At 40.1% G+C, this 25,571-nt stretch overlaps 1 protein-coding gene across 1 annotated transcript; it reads left to right on the forward strand.

The window, feature by feature from the left end:
- LOC109485063 (cohesin subunit SA-1-like) lies at window positions 1–24,704 on the forward strand. Its single transcript, XM_019788491.1, has 30 exons — window positions 1–132; window positions 557–653; window positions 1,171–1,247; window positions 4,347–4,399; window positions 4,904–5,055; window positions 5,575–5,726; window positions 6,121–6,194; window positions 6,743–6,866; window positions 7,513–7,685; window positions 8,153–8,372; window positions 8,780–8,894; window positions 9,306–9,409; window positions 9,987–10,079; window positions 10,325–10,414; window positions 10,711–10,770; window positions 10,927–11,070; window positions 11,548–11,706; window positions 12,028–12,108; window positions 12,519–12,662; window positions 13,003–13,126; window positions 13,590–13,726; window positions 14,135–14,305; window positions 14,727–14,803; window positions 15,402–15,533; window positions 16,156–16,358; window positions 18,416–18,572; window positions 19,204–19,314; window positions 20,265–20,367; window positions 21,133–21,216; window positions 22,249–24,704. Exons 1-30 carry the CDS (start codon window positions 127–129, stop codon window positions 22,258–22,260), a joined length of 3,429 nt encoding a protein of 1,142 aa, XP_019644050.1. The 5' UTR covers window positions 1–126; the 3' UTR covers window positions 22,261–24,704.
- The last annotated feature ends 867 nt before the right edge of the window (window positions 24,705–25,571 follow it).

A 25,571-nucleotide genomic window follows, 5' to 3' on the forward strand; every position in this document is an offset into this window, starting at 1 on the left:
AAGAAGGCCAAGACCCCAGGTGGTAAGAAGGGTGCAGGAGGGAGAACTCCCAAGCCCAATGGAACAGCCACAGAGGAACAGGCTGCAGTCACCCTGTTTGAGGTGGTCAAGCTGGGCAAATCTGCCATGCAGGTATGTATATTTTAGAAACTTTGCTGACAAACAGTGAGGCTTGAAATACTTGCGGGGTTTTTATTTTTAAGGGACTCAAAATCATGTATATGTGTTGTGTATTGCTATTGTACTACAGAATTTTTGCTAGACTGAAGCATTCCTTCGTGTATTGTGCCAGTAGACTTTAGAACAACTTAAAGTCTTACTACAGGTTTCACTATCCTCACAGAATTTTCTGCAACATTGTGTTATCTTGCAACATTATGATGTTGTCTCTAATTGTTTGAAAAAAAATCGACAATACTGTAAACTCTATTCAGGGAGAAGCATGTGGTGCTCCCCCTGCCTATATACATTTTGAGTTTTGAGCAATAACAATGTTTGAATTATGAAGTAAAAAAAGATCTCAGTGCTAATATGTTTGTACTGTCTTCCCCTCCAGTCTGTAGTGGATGAGTGGATCGACTCCTACAAACAGGACAGAGACATGGCACTGCTGGACCTCATACAGTTCTTCATACAGTGCTCTGGATGCAAAGGTGGGTTCTGTTTTATGTAGTGCACACATAACCCTGCCTATGGACCAAGAGGTTGACTGAATGAATGAACTTTATTGGGCCCTTTATTGCTCGACAATCGTACATGGTACAAAGTGTGGCAGTGAGACAATAATACTACAAAACTTAATTATCTTACGGAAGGGAGTTTGAATCCCCGCTGTTGTTGCTCACCCAAAATGCATGCTATTGGAATGGGTCGCAGTCTCTATGACGGGATGTTAGCTGTGGTCCACTCTTCATTATGCTTGTTGAAAAGAGCTAGGGGAATTTCTCCTGTACAATGAATCTGTAAATACTGACATAGAGAAGCATCTTTCTTCTCTAGCACAACTAGAGATTAGCTCTTCGTTGAACTAAAATTGGAGCAAGATCACTTTCCTTTTTTTGTTGGGCACTGGAAGAAATGCTCAAAACTCTGTACCCTAGCTTTTTTAACCTTCTCCCTGTTAACAGTGCTTCCCAGAAGTCTGAAACCTCTGATTATTTTTTGTTTCAGGCCTTGTGACAGCTGAAATGTTACACAACATGGAACACTCTGACATCATCCGCAAGATGACTGAAGAGTTTGATGAGGTTTGTAACAAAAATTACCGTATGGCTAATTATGACATTTACCATGCACCGTTATGGGCCACTAGTACTTAAGTAGGCCTCTTAGCAATTCTATCATCATATGCTATATGGAATACACATCATGAGCTGCACTGGGAAACAGACTGTTTGACATCTTACGAAAGAAACTTACTGACTTTCTCTCCAAAACTAAATTTGTAACAGTGCACTTACGTCCTTTCGACCCATGGAAATTAATGGACGAACATTATATTTACAATTACACCTTTTAACTTTACACTTGCTCACTTTTGAGTTTATTGAATTGCTCTTGATTAGTGATGCATACCTAAACTCAATTTTAGGTTCAGGTCCGGATTCAAGTCCAGAGGTTTAGGTTCAGTTCCGGACTTGTAAGTCCGGACCTAAACCCATGGAACATACAAAATTGCATGTTGGCAATCTTAAAATGTTGTCTGGGTGAAACTTTGGCCACATAACATGGAGGCCGGTACTTGACGATGCCCAATGGCAATGTTTTCTTCATTTTGCAGCAAAGATTTTGCAATCTACGGACGGTTTTAGGTGGTTTGGAAAGAAAAGGGGTAACGTGAAATGGTCTTTTATGGTAATAAGTCCGGACTCGGTTCTTGACTTTTAGGTTTTTTTGGACTTGAACCTAAACATTCTTACAAGTCCGGATCCAAGTCCAGTGAACCGGTATGCATCACTACTCTTGATGATTCTCAAATACTTGAGAAACAACAAATTGTTCAATATTATATGATGTGCTGTATTGTATGGTATATGTGGTGCTGTATGCTGTAGCAGTATGTTATGCATCAGATTTTTTAAATTTTATCTGTGTACCTACATTTTAGCATAGGCACACCTTGTTCTTATTGAGCTGAAACTGGATTTCGAGCCCTGCACTGGTACAATACTTGGGCCATGTAGAAGATGAATTGATATGATTATAGAGATGCAGTTTTTTTTCTGTGCACCCACATTTTTAGGATAGAAATACCTTATTCCTATAAGTGAATTTCAAGCCCTGTATGTGACAATACTTGAGCTATATAGAAGATGAATTGATGTGATTATAAAGATGCAGGTTATCTATAGGGCAGCCCACAGTAAGTAGAGAAGTGGGTACACCAGGGAAAACTGGTGAGGGATAACAAATGGGATCCTTCAGTATAATAGCAGGCAGGGAGATGGTGGGCAAGTAAATTTTTTGATGAGGCATTATGCTCCAGTAAAGTGGTGTTTGGAGGAAAATTACTCATTGTTTTCTTATAAAGATATTACATTGATGCCAGTCAAAAGTATGTCCTTTTGTCAGAAAATCTATTGCAAATCTTTGAAATATCCTGGTAGATACAGCATGCAACATCATAAACCATAAGTGCTTTTTTACTGAAAAATGAAATAATTTCCTCATTGCAAGTAAAAATGCATTAAAAAAAGTAAATTATTTCCATATCTTGGGCAAGTTGATTCAGGCAAGTACAAATGACCAATGCATGTACTTGCCCGATAGGGAAAGTGGATTTTTGAAAACTTGTCCAACCCTTATGAGATGATGACAAATGGGAACCTTCAGCATGATATCAGGGAGGGAGACGGTAGGAGGGTTAATAACAGAGTGCTGTGGACATGGGCAGTGATTTATTGATAGAACAGAATTAAAGCTGAAGGTTACAGTCATGGGAAATAGCCAGGGGAAGGTGGGGGGAATAAAAGAGAGGACAGACAAAGTATTCACCTACACATGTATCTGCAGGGCTGCAAATCCTAAACTTGGAAAAATGGGAGCTTAACAAGCATTTCTGATGTCTACCTGCACCTAAATGTACAAATTGAAATGTACATGTAGGTGTATGTATGGATTTTCATTGACTGGTGCAGGTAGTTTTCAGTGTAACTTGCACCAGCGAACATACTCAGAAAAAGCATTTCAAGCCCTGACCTGTACTACCATAAAATGCTCTTTGGCATAACACCACCTTTGTAGGCAAACTATAATTGTAGGTTATATTGTCACATCCAATTCATATTTGATACTATCTGTTATGGTGAAAAGAAGACACTCAGGGCTGGAGAAATATGGTCTATATGGACAGGTGGTTACTATAGACAGGATTCTTATTCAATGGGAAAGATAATGGAGACTAGACTGAGTGGCCCTAAACGGCTGTGCCTGTGTTCCCGTGCAGGAGACAGGCGCTCTGCACAAGAAAATGTTGACAGCCTCCTGGGTTCTACACTTCCAGTTACCTGAACTAGTACGCTTTCTTTTATGAGTTGTTTTGTCAGGCCACTCCAATTTAATTATGTCATCCTGGATTGATAATTTTTTGTAAGAAATAAAATAAGCTACTAAAATAAACTAAAGTAAGATACAATACAATAAAAGACAATTCATGCCTTACATTATATTTGGTACCATTTTGAGCAAACTAAAAAAAATATATCCAACTGAAATATCTGTGTGTCATTCTGCAGTTTTCTTTGTGGGGTCTCAAATTGCAGTTTTCAAGGACTCATACCAGAGTTTTCTATTATAATTTAAAGCCTTTTGGCTGTCACCTTTTTCTTTTATTTGAAAATCCTGGATTAAGTTTTTGAGTTGGAGCAGCCTTAAAATATATGCAACAGCAGTATGCTACCTACCTTTTTAATGCTACAACGTCCTGTTTTTAACCCAAAGAATATATATAGCATCAATAAATATCTGAATGGCAAGACTTAATGGAAACGTAGCATATTGTCTGCGGCATTTTGATACAAGATAGCAGTGTGCAATGTGGCAATATGTTGTCGGCTGCGTTTGGAGTGTCATATTTTGTAATGCATTGGGCTTATAATAAAAATAATATAAAGTTAAAATGATTGAACCTTCACATCAATGCAACTGGCGTAACATTTGAAAATTAGACAATTTTTAAGTGAATAATACTCCTAAGTTTTAAAGTGCAAAGCAAAATATGCCCACCAACCACTGGCTACATATTGCAGACATTGTATACGCTATCCTGACCACCACTTGAATAGAGAGAGAAAGCAGTGGTTGGTGTGCAAGTTTTCTCATGTGGTTATGTTTTTGTTTTGCTACAGGACAGTGGAGACTACCCACTGATCATGACTGGGCCTCAGTACAAGAGATTCAAGTGAGTTTGTTACTTATTACAGGTATAGTAGGTGTGGAAGTATTGTTTTGGGTGACTTTGTGTGTATGTTTGTTTGGGCTGGTAGTTGGGTAGGATGATAGCACATGGATGGGGAAGATTGACAGGCAGAATGTCTAAAGGTCAGAGATAGGAATTTAGGGGAACTAAGGTTCTAGAATCTGGCCGGAACATAGCAGGAATTGTTTGGTATATGGGGGAATTCAGGAAACCAAGGATTGCATGAGTGAACCTCTAAACCTGCAGTTTCTTTCAAAGATGACAATTTAGAACTTGAAAGTCACTCACTCACTCACTATGCAGTTTGTAAATAAAGACTTATAAATATATTTGTCAGGGTAGTTTTTAGTTTAAAATATGTGAAATATCATAAAAGCATGGATAGAAGACTAGTGGAAAAACAGCTTTTCTGTAATTAAGATTAATGATCGAATTAAGATTGAACGGAGATCTTACCTAATTTTTCCTTGACCATTCGTTTTTCAGGAACAACTTCTGTGAGTTCATAGCCGTCCTGGTGCGTCAGTGTCAGTACAGCATCATCTATGACCAGTACATGATGGACAACGTCATCTCCCTGCTGACTGGACTGTCCCACTCTCAAGTACGAGCCTTCAGGCACACAAGCACTCTGGCAGGTACGTGCCTTACCAGAGGTCACTGTGTTTCTGTTTGTGTGATTGTCAATATGCACAACGTAGTGTTGCCATACAGCTGACATTTTTGGCAATGCCTCAAGGTGGAGGCATTTTTACCCTGTACAGAAGTATTGTTTTGGGTGGCTTACTTGTGGGTTTGTATGTCTGCTTCTGTGGAGAGAGTAGGTTGACAGCATGTGGGTGGGGGGAAGATTGACAGGCAGCATAACGGTCAAAGGTCAGACACAAGAAATTGCCTGGAGCCAGCAGGAAGACGTGGGAGGATTCAGAAGTTTAAGATTGCATGAAGAACCCTCCCATTTTTCCTGAAAAGCCTGATATCTCCAGTTTCTTGTTTGTGAAATCATTAAGTTTGGTTCTATTGAATGAAAAATAACAATTGGATTAAAACTTAACATGGAAATTTATCAACTGTTTCCTATATTTGTAGATAGATGCAGAATATCGGTTTGTCAGCTAATGGTTTATTTATTTGTTGTTATTTTTGTTTTTCCCCAGCGATGAAGCTGATGACAGCCCTGGTGAACGTAGCCCTGACCCTGAGTGTGAACCTGGATAACACCCAGCGGCAGTACGAGTCAGAGAGACAGAAGGCTCAGGGCAAACGGGCCAGCGAGAGGCTTGAGATTCTCATGCAGAAAAGAGCTGATGTGAGTTTCTTATCTGAAGAATTTTACTGTTTAAAGACACTTTTTCAATGTTGAAAGTCACTCAAAGACACTATTTTTTTCACTTCCAGGTATAGAAGTTTTGTTTGGGTTGCTTAGGATTTGTGGATTTGTCCTAATGGCTCTTGGTTACTTGGTGGGTGGGAGGTGATTTTGACAGTTGTAGGTCACCTGGAACTGAGCTACCAAGAATTAGTGTAATATCTGATTGCATTATATCATACAAAGGTCTTGAAACATTTGCCATTGGTCTGTGAACTCCCACAAACCCAAATATTTCCCAGAAGTCTAAAATCTGGGATTTCTTGTTATAACTTATAGTCAGCACTTATCACAGTTTATCTTATAAACTTTATTTCTTGTTTGTCATCTACAGCTTCAAGAGAACCAGGAGGAAGTAGAGCACATGATGAACTCCATCTTCAAGGGAGTGTTTGTTCACAGATACAGGTAAGACATGGTGGTTGACTTCTGGTTCTGGGTTTGAATCTCTAGCAGGTCCCAGTGTTTGTCCCTGGAAAGGCACTTTACATTAATATCTTGAGTCAACTCAGGTGAAACTAAGTACTGAATTTGAACCCTCAGTTTCCAGAAGCATCTCTTTTCTGGTTGTTTGGATCCCAGCTTTTGTTGCTCACCCAACATGCATGCCTCTTGAAAAGTTTGTTAAGCTGTGGTCTATTGTTCATTGTGCATGTCGAAAAAGCACCAGGGGAATTTCCATGGTACAGTGAACCTGTAAATACTGTACATATCATCAGTCTTTTCTGTTGCAACCCTTGCAGTGATCTAAGAGTTGGTTGATGTCTCACTTTCTGTGCATCTCCTTAGGGACTCCCTCTCCCTGAGATCCGTGCCATCATGTATGGAGAAGATATTTACAGGTGTTCATGTTAAGACACCTTTTCAAAGCCACCATGCCACTGCCATGACCAGTGGAAGATAGGCTCTTCAGTGAGCTAAGACTTGATTGATATCACTTTCTGTCTTTCTCTCAGGGACTCCCTCCCTGAGATCCGTGCCATCTGTATGGAGGAGATTGGCACGTGGATGAGGCAGTACTCAGACACCTTCCTGGCTGACAGCTACCTGAAGTATGTCGGATGGACTCTGCACGACAAGGTCAGTAGTTGGGTCTCCTCCCTGGGAGTTTGTAGCCATACACCTCTAACCATTCCCAGAACTACCAATAGAAGCTCGGGATTCTTTATCAGTGTAAAAATCAGTCCAATAGGAGCTCAGTATTCTCTGTCACTATGGAAACCACTCATCACAGCCTCCAACACTATGGTAACAAACAGTTCTCAGTCTGACAATAGTCGGTCCATGTTAACTTTGTACATATGCATATATCAATAGGATTAGATGTTCCCAATTCTCCTGACTTAGAGGTTTTGGGGATCAAGCTTCTAGGGGCTGATGGAATCATGATATTGTTAGGTTTTGTTGCCAAAGTACTGTGACATTTGCTGCATTTGCTTGCAAGTATTGTATTACTCTAGTTCTTAACCATTTTTAAGTGTCATTGTGTGGCGTAATGGTCAGAATAAAAAGGTCCCGGTTTCAATTTCCTGACCTGATGTGCCCTTGGGAAAGGCACTTTACATGACTTCCCTCCCTGTACGGTGGAGTGACACCCACCAGGCCTTTCGGCCAATTGTCAATACTATGTCCAAACACTGAAGAAGACACAGACGGATTTGGTGTTGCCAATGTGCCAAAATCTGCACATTGCTTACTAAGAACCGTACCATTTCTTTCCCCCCAGGTAGGAGAGGTGCGTAAGATGTGCATCTCGACCCTGCAGGCTCTGTACTGTAACAAGGAAAACGCTCAGAAGCTGGAGCTCTTCACTAATCGCTTCAAGGATCGCATCGTCTCCATGACTCTGGACAAGGACATGGACGTCTCCGTACAGGCTATCAAACTCGTCACCATGATGTGAGGAACATAATGTTGTCTTGGCTTTAATGAAGTTAGGCCGTGTTGATTTGACTATGTGGATGACATCTGCATGTGCATGAATTTTCATCTGTTACCGAAAAAAGGTCTCAACCCTACCTTGTAATCTTTCTATGCAGCTACAAAATTTGAAATTCCTTAAATTGCAAAACAATATTGGAAAACTACTGGTAATGTCGTAGAATGCCAAAATCAAATCCAAAGGAAAAGAAGAAAATGTGAAGAAATGAAAATGAATAGTCTATTATTCGCCATACCATACATTTACAGTAGTACAAAGTTTATCAAATGTTGGTTGAAAAAGCACCTGGTTGGGTAAAAAGAGTCTTTATTCAGTGACTCACAAACCTGATGAAACTATTCATGGTCTAATACAGAAGTAAGTTATTGAGTGGTAAACTTTGCAGAACTTTTCTGACAGAAACCTTCTCCTTCCCTCCCCCCAGTATGAATGATGACATCCTGACCAGTGAGGACTGTGAGAATGTGTACCAGCTGGTTTACTCCTCGCACCGTGCCGTGGCCCAGGCAGCAGGAGAGTTCCTCAACAAGCGACTCTTCCAGCAGGACGACTCGGGGAAACAGCTCAAGACCAAGCGAGGCAAGAAGAGGAGTCCCAACACCACACTCATACGGGACCTCGTGCAATTCTTCATAGAAAGCGAGGTATTTATGGTCTTGGTTTCTCGCTAGATGTGTAATTATTTTCTGTACATCGTAAAAATGCAGGATCTTTGTTTTATGTAGCTGAATTGTGGGGTTTTGTCTCTGCTTGTCCTAATAGCTATGGTTGCATTGGTGGGTGGAGGTGATTTTGAAAGTTGATTGACAGGGAAGTGAAGCAGGAGTTTCTGGTTTGTTTCTGCTTGTCCTAATAGCTACAGTTCCATGGTGGGTCATCTCATCTTTCATATTGCTCAGCCCAATAGCATTGGATTGGGTGGGAGGGGATTTTGATAGTTGATTGACAGGGAAGTCAAGCTGGAAGGTGACCTAGCATTAAGGGACACCTGCATAGAATTGCCAAGAGTTCAGGAACTTCTTCTAAGTCCTTGCTCTTTCACCCCTTACAGCTCCATGAACATGCAGCGTACCTAGTAGATAGCCTGTGGGAGACGAATGAGATGCTGAAGGACTGGGAGTGCATGACAGACTTGCTACTTGAGGAGCCTGGCAGGGGAGAGGAAGGTACGTTTTACTCTTACTGGTCCTTTAAGTATATCAATACTATAATGAAAGGTCATCTAAGCTCCAACACGGATGAATTGGGACTTACCCAATTTTTTGGGTAAGTCCATCAACTTTGTTCACGAAATGGACCTGTCTACTCTTGGAATGTGACGCCAGAGACACGTGACCGTAGTAGCGGGTCATACGTGCCAGATAACTTGTGTTGCTCCCGTCTCTGTTCAGGGTAGGTCTGTGAGCTTTAATCTAGACCGCCTCCTTTCATGGAAAGTTCACAGTTGGTTTATGTGTAGGTTATGCAAGGTCTGCTACACTAGTATGCCCATGTTTAGGTGGCCAGAGAAGGACGTCACTGATAATCTCTCCCATGCTCCATACTTTATAATAAATCAAATGTTTTCCCCTTTCCAGTTCTGACGGACCAGCAGGAGACCTCCCTGGTGGAGATCATGACCTGCTGCATCCGGCAGGCTTCTGAGGGCATTCCCCCCATCGGCAGGGCCAGCGCTAAAAAGGTGGGCTTATACAGCACGTTGGCAGAACGTACTACGCTTGCGCAGAACCCTGTATTTTCACGGTTTTCAGTGGATTTTTGGTCAACGTTGCATCAAAATTTTGCCTGTTGCAGAAGATATCTTTTCCGACATAACATTTGGAAACTACTGACGGAGTGTTAACCTTATATGCGCGAATACAACCTTATATGAGACGTTCTACCGAAGTGCTATGCATAATACATTACGGGTTTCACGCAGGTGCAGTACGTTCTGCCGACGTGCTGGCTTATACATGTACTTACTTTACTTTGGCTGAGCTCCCACTCAAAGCAAACTTGAAACCATCCTCCACTTCAGTGTATCCTCCATCAGAGACTGGATTTCCTTTACTTCTGTCATGTCAATGAAGTTAATCCTTGGTCTCCCTCGACTTCTTTGGCCTTTTGTGGGTCCCCAAAGGACAAGCTTGGATGCTACAATGCCAGGATGTCTAGGCCCACTACAGACTTCTTAACTCGTCAATGGTATGTACAATGAAGATGTACACCTGCATTGTAGATCTTGATTATTTATATTTTTTCTTGCTGTTCTGCAGGTACAGACAAACAGGGAGAAGAAGCAAATCTATGACGATAAAGTCAAACTTACGGAGCACCTCATCCAGACACTGCCAGCACTTTTAGGCAAGGTGAGCAACCTGAAGATGCTTTCTAACTTTTCTGCAATCTCTAAACACTTAAAAAAGAAATGAAATATCATAATATAATGTATCATATAATCCCCTCCTCAGTTCCAAAAACACTTACCAGAGGTCTAAGAATACCCAAAATATTTCCCGGCAGTCTGAAATCTTTGATTTCTTGCTGCTCTCTATATGGATGTCTGAATTGACCAAAGTTTTGAATGTACCATGGTTTTCTCCTTTCCATGCAGTATGCTGTAGACGCAGACAAGGTGATCAACCTGCTGTCCATCCCTCAGTACTTTGATCTGGAGGTCTACACAACAAGTAGGCTGGAAAAGGTGAGCACACAGCAACAACTAGACATTCTCTTCACAAATCATGGTCACCATTGACATAACTCCCCTGGAACGACAACGTGTGATCTAGAAAGAATCGAAGATGAGCAACATTTTGAAATAGAATGTAAATTATACAACAGAGAGATAGCTGAACTTGGTAGTCTGATACAACCTGTATTTCCCTTTTACAAACACTCATTCTTACGTCATACACCTTAGTGTAAGATGGGACCAATGTGTACATGTATATTCTATTTTTTGCTTGAGTGTAAAAAAAAACATTCTGTTGCTTTCAGTACTTGGATCTTCTCCTGAAGCACATGCAGGACATTGTCGAGAAACATGCAGAACAGGAGGTTTGTTTGTTGATTTGCATAACTGTTAAACCTACTTTTAGGCAAAACATGATTAGTAAAAATGATTTGTTACACTTGTAGTTTACAAGTAGATTATTGAATCTTGAAGAAGTTTACTTTAAGATGTCTAGTTCTGACATGTTGACATGTGCACAGGTGTTAGAGGAGTGCAGTAAGTCGTTTATGGTCCTGTGCAGTGAAGACTACCCCATCCACACCAAGGCCATGGTGTCTCGTAGTGGTCTGTTCGACGCTCTGGTACAGAAGTTCAAACAGAGTTTGGACACATTCTTCCAAGAGGTACCAGTTTTTATACAGTATTAACTTTCAGGCTAGGAAGTATTGTTTTGGGAAGCTGCACTGTGTGTTTGTATGTTATGTTCTGACTGAGTAGGTTGACAGCACATGGGTGGGGGAAGATAGAAAGGCAACACGACAGGTCAAAGAGTAGGCAGAAGAAACAGTTTGAACTTGAGATCAAGTTGATAGCACTTGGATGAGAAAGATTGACAAGTAGTGCAACAGATCAAAAGGTCAGATACAGGAAATGGGGTAAAATTGCAAGTCACAAAAATCCATAATACTTCTGGAATCTCTGATTTCCTGTTACTGATATTTTTCCTTTTCAATTGGTTTGAAGTTAGGTGTAAGAAAGAAATTTATTGGCTTCTTCTTGTCAATATATACTTCATTCAATCCCTTCCTTCCTTCCTTCCTCCCTTCCTTCTTCTCTTCCATCCATCCATCATTCATTAATTCCTTCCTTCCCTCCCTCAGGGTGAAGAAGCAGATGAGGACGATGTGTTTAACGTGACGTCTGCACAGAAAAGACTGATGGAGTTCTACAAATGTCACGACCTCTCCGCTTACGACCTGTTCGAGAAGTTCATCTTCACCATCAAGACAGCCAACGACAAATCCTACATTCCACAGGAGGTGGGTTTCCTTTTGCTCCTGTTGGTTTGTCTGTCTGTCTGTCCAACTATGGTTGGTGGGAGGTGATATTGACAGTTAATTAATGGGGTCCAGAGCTCTAGCCAGCTCGAAATTTTTTTCGTCAGTTCAAATTCGAATCTAGCACCCAAGGTGGGGGGTTCCAGGGCCATCCTCCCCCTTGAAATTATGTTTCAAGCCTTCAAAAACACAATTTCCCACATTTTTAGAGGCAAATGATGGGGTTGAAAGTGATTGACAGTGGTCCTTCAGATGTTTTTTATATTTTTACCCAAGGATTTTTATTTTTTTTTCCTTCCCCAGATCCTAGTCCGCTCCATCGCCTGTGCACACATGGACATCATGTGGAGGTTCTCTAGACTGGATGAACACGACCCAGACAAGGTACTTATTCATTCATAAGTAAGCAGTGATACAGTGTAAAATTGCAAAGTGTATAGTTCATATGATTTTGTGTGTGTGTTTGTGTGTGTGTGTGTGTGTGTGTGTGTGTGTGTGTTTGTATGTATGTACGTGTTTGCACTGTGAGTGATAGCACATAGGTGAGGGGAATTATCTAACCACAGTCCACAAAAGGCCAGACACAGGGCTTCAGGTCCCAGAAGCTGGCTGCTGAATCTGTTGAGTTTTTTGGGCAGTCTTTGGCATAGGAAAGGTTTGAAAGCAATATGGGTTAGGGGATGAAGTCTGCCATCTTTGCCTTTTTTGAAGAAATGTTTAAATTTTTTTTTTTACTTCAACCAGTAAGTATCAATACAGATGAACCTTCATAACTGTTTTGTTTTTGTTTGCAGAATGATATCAGGACAATCAACAACTGTGTGAAGACGTTTCTGGACCTGAGCAGTCAGCTGGTGGAGGGTTACGTGGTCGACCCGACGATTCAGGAGGAAGCCTTCATGTCCATCGTGGACCTCCTGGTGGTCTTCGCACGACAGGTACTAAGCCTTACCTCTACCGTAATAGTCCTCTACCGTAATATATCGTAAACCTGTTAAACAATGGCATTTAGATTATTAATTGGTACCTTTTGAATATGTATTGTATGTTTTAAATATGTGTTGTATCTTTTAAATATGTTTTGTATCTTCTAATCTAAGTATGTATTGTATCTTTTAAATATGTATTGTCACCTGCTCGCCATTTGTAAACTTTTAGACCAATTAATATATTGTATATGTCAATTTGTCAAAATTTGTATATGTACATGAACTCGCAATCCAGCTCGTGAGCTGCGATGAGTTTAATAGTAATAATAAACCATTCTATATACTACAGGTGGCGTCCAATCCCGTGATGAACCCGCTCATCCACCACCCGGACCCCATAACCGAGATCAGACTCACCTCGCTGCTCACAGAACGGGTGTTTGTTGGGCCGGAGGAGGAACACCAACCAACCGGTATGTAAAAATAAGACAGTGAGCTTGATACTGGTTAAGCTCACTGACTCTCCAACTGGGTTGTAACAAAGAAATCAGAGGCTATGTACAGTATTTGCAGGTTCATTGTTCCTGTAGCTTTTTTCGTCAAGCACATTGCATAGTTGAACACGGCTTAGTCCTAAGGACTGCGACCCTTTATAGTAGCATGCATATTGGGTGAGCGACAACAGCTGGGATTCGAACTCCCAACCTCTTGGTCCAGAGGCACAGTTGCTAACCACTGGACTATTTTCACTGCACATTTTCATATGTTCTGGGCATGCTCTTCTTATGATTTTTGGGTGGTCAATAGCTTTTATGCATGGATGGAAATAACGTGGAAATAGCAGCTTGCTTTGGAACTGCACTGACATTTTGTTCGAGAAGAATTTCAGCCTCTTGTATTAAACTCAACATGACAATATGATATCTTATGTCTCAGATGATGAAGATGATGAAGCCAACAAGATCGAGGCGTTACACAAGAGGCGAAACTTGCTGGCCGGCTACTGTAAACTGGTGGTCTACAACATGGTCAGCATCAAAACTGCCGCAGACATCTTCAAACACTACATGAAAGTAAGTGTGAACCAACAACTAGTGTAGTCACTTGGTTAAAAAGACTTGGAGAGGTTAAAAATTCAAGGAACTTTAAGCCTTGTACATGCACTTGGTTGCACAAGGTGCAGCTTAAATTACACTTGTCAGTTGGAAGGGCATGTTTCCCTTTACATATATTTGTGGTTGAACATGACAATAAAAAAAAAATGGTGTAATACCCCATTAAATCACATCATATGATACTGTCTATAGATAATTTCATCAGGTTGGTGACTGATTGATTGATTGAATATCAAAGTGCTATGTTAACAACCACTTTAAAACGTTAAACAACAAGAGCTGACATTTCGATGACTGTCTGTTATCTTCATCAGGGCAATTATTATGCTATGTTTGCACATTTAAAGTTTTTTCTTTCCCTTCCAGTACTATAATGATTACGGTGACATCATCAAGACCACCCTGTCCAAGGCTCGAGAGATGGACAAAGTCAACACAGCCAGGACTCTAAACCTCGCACTCACTCAGCTCTTCACAGAAGTCAAAGCATCTCAACAGCCGCTTGATAGGACGTCACAGACTTTCCTGTCTATCAAGGTATTCATTCCCTCTTAAAAAGAGAAAGAAATTGTACGGTCTTAGTGGCAAATTTGCAGTTCTTGGCACTTTGGTGACACTAAATCCATGTGTGTCCTCATCAGTGTTTGGACACAAGTACGTAATATATAATTTATATTAACGATTACTCGAAAGGCCCGATGGGCATCACTCCATGGAGCATGTCTGGGGATCGAAACTCGGGACCTCTTGGTTCCAAGTTGAATTGCTCTGACCATTACGCCACATGATTCCCTCTTATGCACTGCATATTACCGAGAATCATGAAATTTGCAAGGTTTTATTTTCCAGTAGAAAGGAAAGTTGTTAAGGTCATAGAAGACTCATTTTGTGATAAAATTTAGTTGTTTCCATGCTAAATGATGACGTTTTGTTGTCTTCTCCTGAACCTGCCCTCCAGGAGCTGGCGAGACGGTTCTCCCTGACCTTTGGTTTGGACCCAGCCAAGACACGGGAGGCGGTTGCAGAGATTCACAGGTCGGTATACCTTCACATGACTTACTTGAATTACAGTAATCACTCGCTCACTCACTCACTGTCCGGTTTACCGTCTGTTGTTCCCCATCTTCCAAGGGTTAGACATGCTTGCACAGTACAACTGGGGCTTTTTACTTGACTTATGTCGGGTGCCAGTCCTCCTCTGCCACCCAAACCACCATGGCAGCCCAGTAGCTCCTGTCCTGCATAGCCTTCCCTTTGCCATCTGCCTGTAGACCGCTGTCTCTTTCCAGCACATCTATGTATGTGAGGGGTGGTCTTTCCGGCCTTCCTCTCCCATATGCCTGAGACAATAGCACTAAGTTGGAGACCACTTCCTTGTTTCTGAGGGAATTTCCGGCAAACGGCTGTGCATGGCTCTTATCTTGTCAGACAGTTTTGGGACACCAGCATAAAGTTATTTGTTTGTACAATGTTGCTCCCATCTTACATTATGGGAGCAACATTGTCCAAACACATAACTGGTCACATACATCTTACAATTATCGTTCCACCAGTCTTCTATCCAGCCTTTAAGCTTCAAGTGACAGTAGAACCATGTTGTACAAACCTGTCTGTGTTGTGTCTTACATCTCAGGGAGGGGATAGTGTTTGCCATCACCCCGCTAGACGACCCTAACGACCCTGAAGGGCCACCTCCCCATCTAAGCTTCCTGGAGATCCTGGCAGAGTTCAGCCCCAAGCTCATGAAGCTTGATCGCAAAACCATGTAAGTACATCGTGTTTTAGATTTTGCTCTCTTAACAAAGGATCTTTGTAAGTAAGTAAGCTGTCACTGGAATCAGCTCTATTTGTGCTATAGAAGTACACTTCAGCTATATTTAATCAACTTCATGAAAGTGTTGGTAGTTACGTGTTTGAAGGTAAAACTTTTGTTCCAACACGAAAAAGTAAATGCTACATGTAGTAAGAAAGCTTTAAACAACTCCTGCAATTAAATGTCAAAGTGCCTGCAGAGCTGGTGTGTTACGCTGAAGGGCGGTCATACCGGCTATACTGATACAGAAGCTGATGTGTTTCGCCGAATGGCCGTTATATCGGCTATAATGATACAGATACAGACACCCATTAAGAGAAAGTTCAATGGCATACAATAAACTATTTGACGACTGATGAAAACTTTCTCCTTTCTACAAAGCTTGAACTACCTGGACAGCAAACTGAGGCCGGGCATGCTCAACAGAAAAGACGACCCCTCATCTGAAATGTCTACTTTCTTTTAGGGTATATTTCTGGTGCTATGACTTTGCAAAGAGACGTTACCACGCAACCACTATAAATGAAAACAAAAAAGTAAAAGTTTAATGATGAAAACTTTCTCCCATTGGTAGCTTGAACTACCTGGACCGCAAACTGAGGCCGGGAATGCTGAACAGAAAAGACGACCCCTGGTACCCACTGGTGACCTACCGCAGCAGCCTGGTGGAGGGAGAGCACGGGTCAAAGGTCGTTGCCAGGGGGATCCGAGGCCACGGAAAGAAGGGAGGCAAGAGTCCGACCGAGATGGCTGCCAGGAAAAAGCTGACCATGGAAGGTAGTGTCACATAGTCTTTTTTATCCATAAACATTACGTTATTGTATTGCAAACTTCTGTTCTTGGTGGTTGACTCCACAGATCATGTACATCAAACTTTATGATCTAGGTACAGAAGTACTGTTTTGGGTGGCTAAGCTGTGGATTTGTGTGCCTGGTAAAGTAGGTTGGCAGCACATGGGTGTGGGGGAAGATTCACAGGCAAAATGACGGGTGAAAAGAGGTGAACTTAAACTTTAAACTTTTCTATAACCTAATCCTTCATCAAATGAAAAAGGAATTGTCAAGATTTTTCTTAGACTCACTTACTCACATGTCTTTCCATTCAGTGTAGTTTGAATGCTCACTTGATACTTTCCACAGTCGATGACACCCCGTACAGAGGCAGAGGCAGACGACGATCATCCAGTACCAGAACTCGGAGACAGAGCACAGGAATAAACAGGAGGACCAGCAGTAATGACTCATTGATATTTTGTTCCTGTTCAAGTTCATGTTTACTAACAATGGTTAATACCTTCTGAATCAGTTTGGTTCATTCAAAAGCATTTGTTTTTCAATGAAGTTTCAGTCTTGGAGGGGGGAATGTTTTATTTATTTCAAGTCCACAGTACATTGTAGGACCAGCTTAATGCCTCATTGCAATTTTTCAGTCCTATTTCTGTTCAAGTTCATGTTATTTCACAACATTTACTAACAATGGTTAATACCTTCAGTTTGTTTCACTCAACAGCGTTCGTTCGTTTGAGTTTTGAGGGCTGCGAGGGGGGGATTTTTTGCTATTTCGAGCCCTCCCTGTGTACACTGGCTAGGTGGCCTTCCTTACATTTCCAACGATGTTCCCAAGTGTATTCAACATTTGAATTATTTATGTTGCTGCTGGCCTTCCTTCTAATCCTAAGATTAGAACCTGTAGAAGGAAAACCAGTTGCTCCAGTGTGATTTATTTCATGTCCATGTATGATAAAAATTTTAGCCAGAAAATGAACAAAGATGGACAATATGCCAACATTTAGTTTGTTTGATGTGTTTTCGTAACACCATTTATATAATATATGTCTAAGGATTTATTTTGATCATACATTTATTGATTTGGTAGTACTTCACTCATGTTACCTGTATCTTGTTATATTTTGTCTTACCCTGACTTCTTCCCTCATGATGGCCTCAGTGAAAAGTGTCCAATTTCTTGAATAAACAAGGCCTCAATGAAAGAAAGAAAGAAAGAAAGAAAGAAAGAAAGAAAGAAAGAAAGAAAGAAAGAAAGAAGCCATTGTTGGTTACAGAACCTGAAGGAACAGTGTCTTACAATCATTTCCAGACCACCGTACATTTTGTATATTGTACATTTGCCAACATTTTCAGACCACCGTACATTGTAGACATTTGCCAACATTTGCAGACCACCGTACATTGTAGACATTTGCCAACATTTTCAGACCACCGTACATTGTAGACATTTACCAACATATTTTCAGACAAGAAGCCAGCCAGGGGCAGGAGTTCTAGCAGGGTTGTACAGCCAAGACCAACCTCCAGGAGGGACTGGGAGTTCAGAGACGCTGAGAATTACAGCTGGATGCAAAGTAGCCTGCTTACGGGGTTATTCTCTTGAAAGAGTTTCAGTTTGGGGAGGCTAAAATTTATCAACACTTCTTTTCAATACTGAACAGTTATTCATTGGATAGATTTTCACTGAGTAAATGGATTTTGGATTCCATTTCTCATTCTGAAACTCTTGAAATGGAGTGACCTAAAGCACAGCCGGTTTTTGCTGTTCTGTTCCGTTGGCTGTTAAAAACTTACCTGTTCTCTACAATGATTGTCTCTTTCAGAGTTGTTATGTTGTTGCTGTATAGGAATTGGTGGTCTTCACAATATTGATCTAAATGCAAAAATTGCATATGATGTGTACATTATCCCAGTCTAGGTCAGGGATAAGATACTGTAACTTGTGTTTTCTGTTTAATTATATTTTCCTGTTATACAATGTTGGTACTATAAATAGGACTGTTTAACATCTGTTGATTTTGTGTTGTTTTTTGTTGCCCTTGCAGCGAATGAAAGTTTTGCCGGTAAGACGCCCACCCGCCCAGGCCAGCCCCTCCATCAGTCCACAGCAGTCAAGAGGAGAAGGATGGACCCTGAGGAAGGCTCGGAACAGAGCTCAGAGAGGGACGAATCAGAACAGGGGTCGGAGAGAGAATTTGAGCAGTACGTTAATATTAATGTCTGTGTATCAGTGTCTCTGGAAGTATGGTTTTGGGTGGTTATGCTGTGTGTGTGTGTGTGTGTGTGTGAGAAGACTGGACCCGGAGGAAGGCTCGGAACAGAGCTCGGAGAGGGACGAATCAGAACAGGGGTCGGAGAGAGAATTTGAGCAGTACGTTATCATTAATGTCTGTGTATCAGTGTCTCTAGTTTATTACTTCTGGGTATAGAATTAAAAGCAACTTACTTAGCTGTGTGACTGTCTGGACAGAGTAGGTTGACAGCATGTGGGTTGGGGGAAGATGGACAGGAAGAATGACAGATCAAAAGATCAAACTCAGGAAATGGGGTGAACTTGAGAATAGGTTGACAGCACGTGGGCTAGATTGATAGAATAACAAGAGGTCAAAACGCCAAACAAAAATCTAGAAGAACTTGAAAAGCTCGAAAACCAAAAATACTTTCGTTAATGTGTCTCGTAATGCCTCTAGCACTGAATAGCCAATATGTCTCAAGGTCTGACAATTCTAAGTGTAAAAATGTGTGATGGTAACCTCCAGAAAGTAGAAAGTATCAAACATTAAATCACAAAAGTTAAGAAGCTTACAATCGATGTTCGTGTATGTTTCTGTAGTACCGGCAAGCCAGCGCTGTCGCAGGGTTCGTGGGCGCAGGTCAGACACCACGACTCCGGTCGGAAAGGACGTGCCAACATCAGCTACACAACTCATGGCAGAAGGGGCAGGTAAAGATCACAGTTCTGCTTCTTGGAGAGTTTACTCTAGTACATGTAGTTAGCCTGAATTTTATTCTGGAGTTAGCCTGAATACTACATAAAGCTTTACTGTTATTTGTTAAGAGAGAATGAAGTTAACATCTGTGTCCATAATATCACCAGGGTCCATAATATCGCCACCTTGAGAAACAGTGTGCTTAAAGATATTTTTACTGCAAAATACTTTTGGTATGCACTCCTGCACACCTCAAATGTACATACCTAGGGTATGTTGCAGTAAAAATATCTTTAAGCACACTATTTCTCGAGGTGGCGATATTATGGACCCTGGTGATATTATGGACACAGAAGTTACATGTCAATACACAGAAGCTATTTAAGTGTGAACTTTTCACTGTTTTCAGTCATTGTAGTCATGACATCCATTTGATTTCCTTGTTCTCTACTATGCTTGCATTGTAGTGGAGAGCACCATGGGTAAGTAACTTTGCTGGACATGTATATATGCTTGATATTTTTACACCAGTAAAGTTGATTAAAACCCAGTGTCTCTACTTATCATAATCCACCTGGCATATCTCTCGAAACGTCCAGTAATAATTTCTATATCTTATTCAGTAGTAGAGTTTCAATTCATCTTTGAGATACTGAAACAGTTATGGCTCCTGTACATAGACCTATGACCTATTGCCCGGTACTGAATAGCACTCAAATCATGAGACTCAAATTGTGCCTATTCCCCTGCTTGTTCACCAACTGGTGTAATAGTTATGACTCCTATACTGAACTGGTGCTGCATTCATAGTACTCAAATCATGAGACTCAAATTGTGCTTATTCCCCTGCTTGTTTACCAACAGGGGTAATAGTTATGACTCCTATACTGAACTGGTGCTGCATTTATAGTACTCAAATCATGAAAATCAAATTGTTTATAAATCATTACTTGTTTTCCAACAGGGGTAAACAGATGCCAGTAGAACCTGAACCAGAGGAGGCGGATGACAGTGGGGATGAGGACGATATCGCAGACTTTGATACGAGTGACATGCACATCGGACAGGTGAGTCACACTCTTGTACCTGTCACTACACTGGTGGGGTCTCCTGGCTGTGTTGTAGACTCCTCTAATATCTGTAAAGTTACTGGAAATGCAGTTACTTTTGCAATGGTTTTATTTTGCCTTATGATGAAAAAGAATTCTGCAGTACAATAAAATGGCATGATTTTGAGTAAGAGAACATCATGAACACTGCAAAAATAAAACCACAGCAAAAGTAAGTGCATTTACAGTATGGTACCAAACTACTTATTTCTCCATATCCTCTGATTCCTTGTGTACCTGTTTGAATGTCAAGTTTCCCTTGTCTTTTCTGCTCCTTGCTTGTTTGGTGCCTGTAGAGTGTTTTCACTCTGTGTCAACAATATGTCTGCTGCCATTTTGGTGGCCACTATAGTTCAAACTGTCGAAGAAGAATAACAGAAGAAGACTTAAAACCTTGCAGATCAAAGAAAAGAAATTTCTTAAGCTACGATCCATTTAAATACAAGGGGCCGTCAGCAGCTTGTCTGCTTCATTGATATGAAATTGAGTGAAAACGCTCTGCACAGCATGTTTAACCATCTTCCTTTATCCCCTTGGTGTATACACTTTTCCCTGTTGTCCATACATTTGTATGTGTCTATACTGACCTCTCTCTTTCTCCGACAAGATCACTGATGACTACGCACTCCTTCCATCCTTCTCTGTTCTCTCATGAAAAAATCCTTACATCCTACTGTAGTTCCTAGTTAGTAACTCGGCAGAACTTGTCCACTCTGTTTGCAGTCCAGCCCAGTCGACATGGCACAACAGATAGTGAACCTCCCTGACAACTTGTTCACATCGTCACCTGATATTGGGGACTTTTCTGTGAGTGGTAGGGTAGGGTCGACTGTGGGGAGCATATGGCAACCTTTCCTCCACAACATTTGTAAAAAAACAAACAAAAAGACAGACTGAAGAAATTGTGAGGGCTTAAAGTTAAGATATATATACATATGAATACTCTGTTCTAAATAGAAATATTGAACATCTAGCTATCCAGATTTGAAATTCAGTTAAGAAACAAGAAATTGGATACACTTTAAAGAATTAGCAACTGCCTGAAAACTTGCGAACTAACTAAAGAAGGAAAGTTTGCCCATGCTAGCCCACACTAACTGGTTTTGGGGACACGGTTCAGTTCTCATGGTTCTGTTCTTGGTTCACTCTGTTTTGTTTTTCAGAAAGAATGGTTGTTCAGGTTCCTTACCCTCTCATCTTTTCATTTCTTCCTCCCTGAGTTGTTTTCAGTTCTCCCTTCAGTTTCAGACCACAGGAAGTTGGTGATTTGTTCTTTATTTTTTCCTTCCCGTTGGGACATGCTAACCTTTTGTTGTAGGGTGTTAATTATTATAGATTGTATGAACATGCTCTTTAAGGGTTCCTACATGTAGGTGTGCAGAAAATTGGTACTGGTAAACTGACATAGTTGACTGCAAAGGGTGAAATATCATTGATCTTCTAGTCTTAGTCTGAATGCAATATAAACTGTATTCTATCAATTGAGAAAAGAGATTTTAAGAAAATATCATTTGCAGCCCAACTTTTCAGTTTAGTAGCACCAGTACAGCGCATCATTGCAAAAGGTGTACAGCATACAAGCAGCTTACTTTGATCCAGAGGAATTTAAGGTTTTGATAAACACAAAATAATGTTAAACCTAAAACTAGAATGGCCATTTACCCAATGGCTATTAGAATCAGAAGTCAAGACCTATTCATTTCTTTTGGTGTATTATTGAAGATATGAATTTTACAGCAAGAAATCATATAGTGTTGTTGTAGCCTATTACTTGTAACTATTCTGATACATTTTCTGGTGAACATTGCAACATGTCTCTTCTCCTTTTTGTTGCTACAGTCGGGGCTCTGAAGAAGGTTGCAATTCCAGGGAGTCCCCAAGAAACAGGCTCAAGGAATCCAGAACTGGAACAAACAAGAAGAATGCGGAGACAACTGTGTAAAGAGATAAAAAGAAAGAAACCTAAGCTGGCAGTGCCAGCTATCTTCTCGACTATATGTGCAAAGTTTTCCAGTCGGGTTTCAAATTTGTTAAGCAGTGTATTATCTCTTTGGAGTAGGGCTAGCCTATGAGTTGAATCATTTTGTCTATATTGCTATGATCTATATCAGATAGACAAAAAATTAGTAGAATAATGCTTGTAGATAGGGCAGCCTGAATATAGACATATCCTGTATTTAAATTCAATTTTACACTCGGTATTGCTGTTAACTTCTTTACCTGTCAAAAGCACAAAGATGTTAGATCACGGGCCCCTCATTTTAGGCAAATCTCTCGTTTTGAAGCAATTCTTCATCAAACTGTTCCTTAAGTTAAAATCTACTCTCCCACCCTCTTTCGCCCTGTCACAACTTTTGTATAAATGTACAAACAAACATGCAAAAAACAAAAACAACTACAAGAGAATATCTGCAACCAATCAGAATGCAGGAATATTTCAAATCTGAAAATTAACCAATCCCCAAATGGTTTGGCTCTGTTCCAGCCAATGAAAGAGCAGAACTTGAACAGATAGGAAAAAAAACAAAGCAGGAATACACATTTTCCATCAAATGGTGAAATTTTTTTCATGATGTAGATGAAATCCATAATTTAGTAGGTGAGGAACTTGATTAATTGCTGCATTACATGAATTGCATGTATGAAACTTGAAAAAAAGGATCGACTGAAGTAAAGATCCAATGGACCACTGTATATAGTAGACTAGTGAGTTTTTGTACTTACAATAGAGAGTTTAGAATCTGGTCTTTCTTGTGGGTTGCAACGATTCTTAACATTGAAGAAACTGTTGAAAACTGTTGATTTGTTAGACACTCAGTCATTCCATGCCATATTCGGTTGCAGTCATACCTGTTGGTTCTAATGCAGTTCTGTGGTTGTACAAGTGTTCAATATCGTAACAGAAACCTGCTTTTCTGACCAGTCCAATTGCAAATAGCGTTCCCTGGACTTAACATGTTGATGCAGTCACAGAAGTAAATTGCTTAGAAATGGACTAAAGAAGTTGAAAGGTAGTTGACTTGAAGCAGAAGACTGTGAGTAAGAACAACGATAACTAAAATCTGGTGCCGTCTAGAAGACTTAACTACGTTTGTACAAATTAGAACAACTTTTATTTTCTTCTCATCCAGATTTTACAATCAGTTGCTCAGATTCTACCATCTCAAGTTAGGATGAAACAAATTTATGTGGCAAAAATGATGAAATGAATGTGGGTTTAAGGGCTAATCTTGTGTTAGTGTTTGGTGAATGTCCTTTGCAAGTTACTGTTGAGGGGAGTACATATACTTTGTTTTGCATTCATAATATTGTGTACATGTAAGTTAAGTTAGAGATGAGATAGATATCAAAAACCATCCACAACATTACCATCCTCATGCTATCACATTCTAGTTTTCTTTAAAAAAAAGGTTGGTATTTAAGATGAAAACTCAGACTTAAAAAGAGTTACAGAAGTAGAAACACCATGTTCTGTATCCCCATCTCAGGACCCAAGTAAGGGAGTGGACAAATTAAAAAGTTTAAATTAGACGATGGCAAAAGACGAGATATAGGTAATGTGAAGGATACAGTTATCTTTCAGTATGTATGTTGTAACTAGTATATCTGATTTCTGTGTCATTGGATTATGTGTATAAGACACCAAGTTAAAAACGACCTGAAATAGTGTACTGAGACCAGGAGAGAGCTTCAGTCGAAACGTCATGTTGAGTAGGACAGTTCCTACAGCTTGTAAATGTGCAGAATTTGTGATCCATAAGTTAGTATGTGTACATGTAGTTAGTTACAAAACAACAATACAAAGTTGGTTGTTGTTACCACAATGTGGTGTAATGTTGATACATTGAATTCAATGTGACTCAAATACTTGTACACTGTCATTTTTTTTTTCAAAGATTTTTTTGTTTTGACTGACTTCCTGTGACTCTTCAGGTGCTACTTGCGTATTTTGGTCTGGAAGGTATTTTTGAGGGAAGTCTTAATGAATTTGTTCTTAATTAAATCATATTAACAAAATGACAAGGTTGATGTTGAGATGAAAATTCTGTTTTGGACCCTATCATGCTTGAAGTAAGAGTTGTCTCAATAGTTAAAGAGGTTTTTTTTTTTGTAGAAAATGAATACACACTGTACAAGCCACATTCAACATTGACTTCTGCTACCTGTTGTGTCATTTGACTGTTCGTTGGTCATGAAGTATAAGATACTGTGTTTTGTATTTTGTCTTTATATTATCAAGACTGTTATACAAGGTACCCATCAAATAAAGAACCTGTTCAACTTCTTGTATCGCATATTTTGGCGCATTGTTTTAGTTTACAAATAGTTACTTGCTTTTCCCACAAACCTTTGATAGTCTAGACAAAAAAAGATGCTCTATCATTTACCTGCAGTGTAGTCTAAAGAAGTCTCAGTTTACCGTAAATTGTGGAAAACTTGTGGTTTTATTTTTGCTCTGACCTCCACTGAATATGTACTACAGTATTATTTCTGCCATGAAGTCAAGTAAAACCCTTTCCTTACTACCACAAAATAAAAACCATTGCAAAATTTTCTGGTTTTAGAGTACTTGACAAGTGTTGCAAATTGTTGAAGCAGTGGATGTATAATGTTTTTTTTACTCTCACATTTTTAATCAGAAAAGTTAATGTTAACCTTGTTTTGGAGACGAGTTATAAAATCAGGATTTCATTGATTTTTTATACCTGGCCCATGTTCGTCTATTACCCATTTGAATAATTGATAGCTCCAAAAAGGGATCAGGTAACTGCGTCATTTATCTTCGATAGGTGTTGAACAGACCAAGAACAGAGCAACCTACTTGAACAGAGTGCATCATGTTTTTGACTTGGGGACAGGACAATTATTTTTGCCCTAAAAAAATTTTTCCTTAAAAATTATTACCACATTTTTAATCACCAGTAACCAGAAAGAATATGGCTCTCTTGTAGAGAGTGTTTCCTCTTTGCAATTTTAAAAAATAATTTATTTTCATGAAAGTGAGCTGGGAGCTTTGATTGGCACTTTGTCAAGCAATGCATGCTGGGTATGTTTATTGCTGCTAGGTAAATCTTTTTATAGTACCTATTTCAGTGCATTTCCGGTGTAAACTTTGCCGGAAATTATGAAATTTTTTCTGAAAGGGCTCAAATTTGAGAAAT

This window comes from Branchiostoma belcheri, unplaced genomic scaffold, assembly GCF_001625305.1.
Source record: "Branchiostoma belcheri isolate BF01 breed outbred unplaced genomic scaffold, Haploidv18h27 scaffold72, whole genome shotgun sequence".
In the NCBI taxonomy this organism is placed as follows: domain Eukaryota; kingdom Metazoa; phylum Chordata; class Leptocardii; order Amphioxiformes; family Branchiostomatidae; genus Branchiostoma; species Branchiostoma belcheri.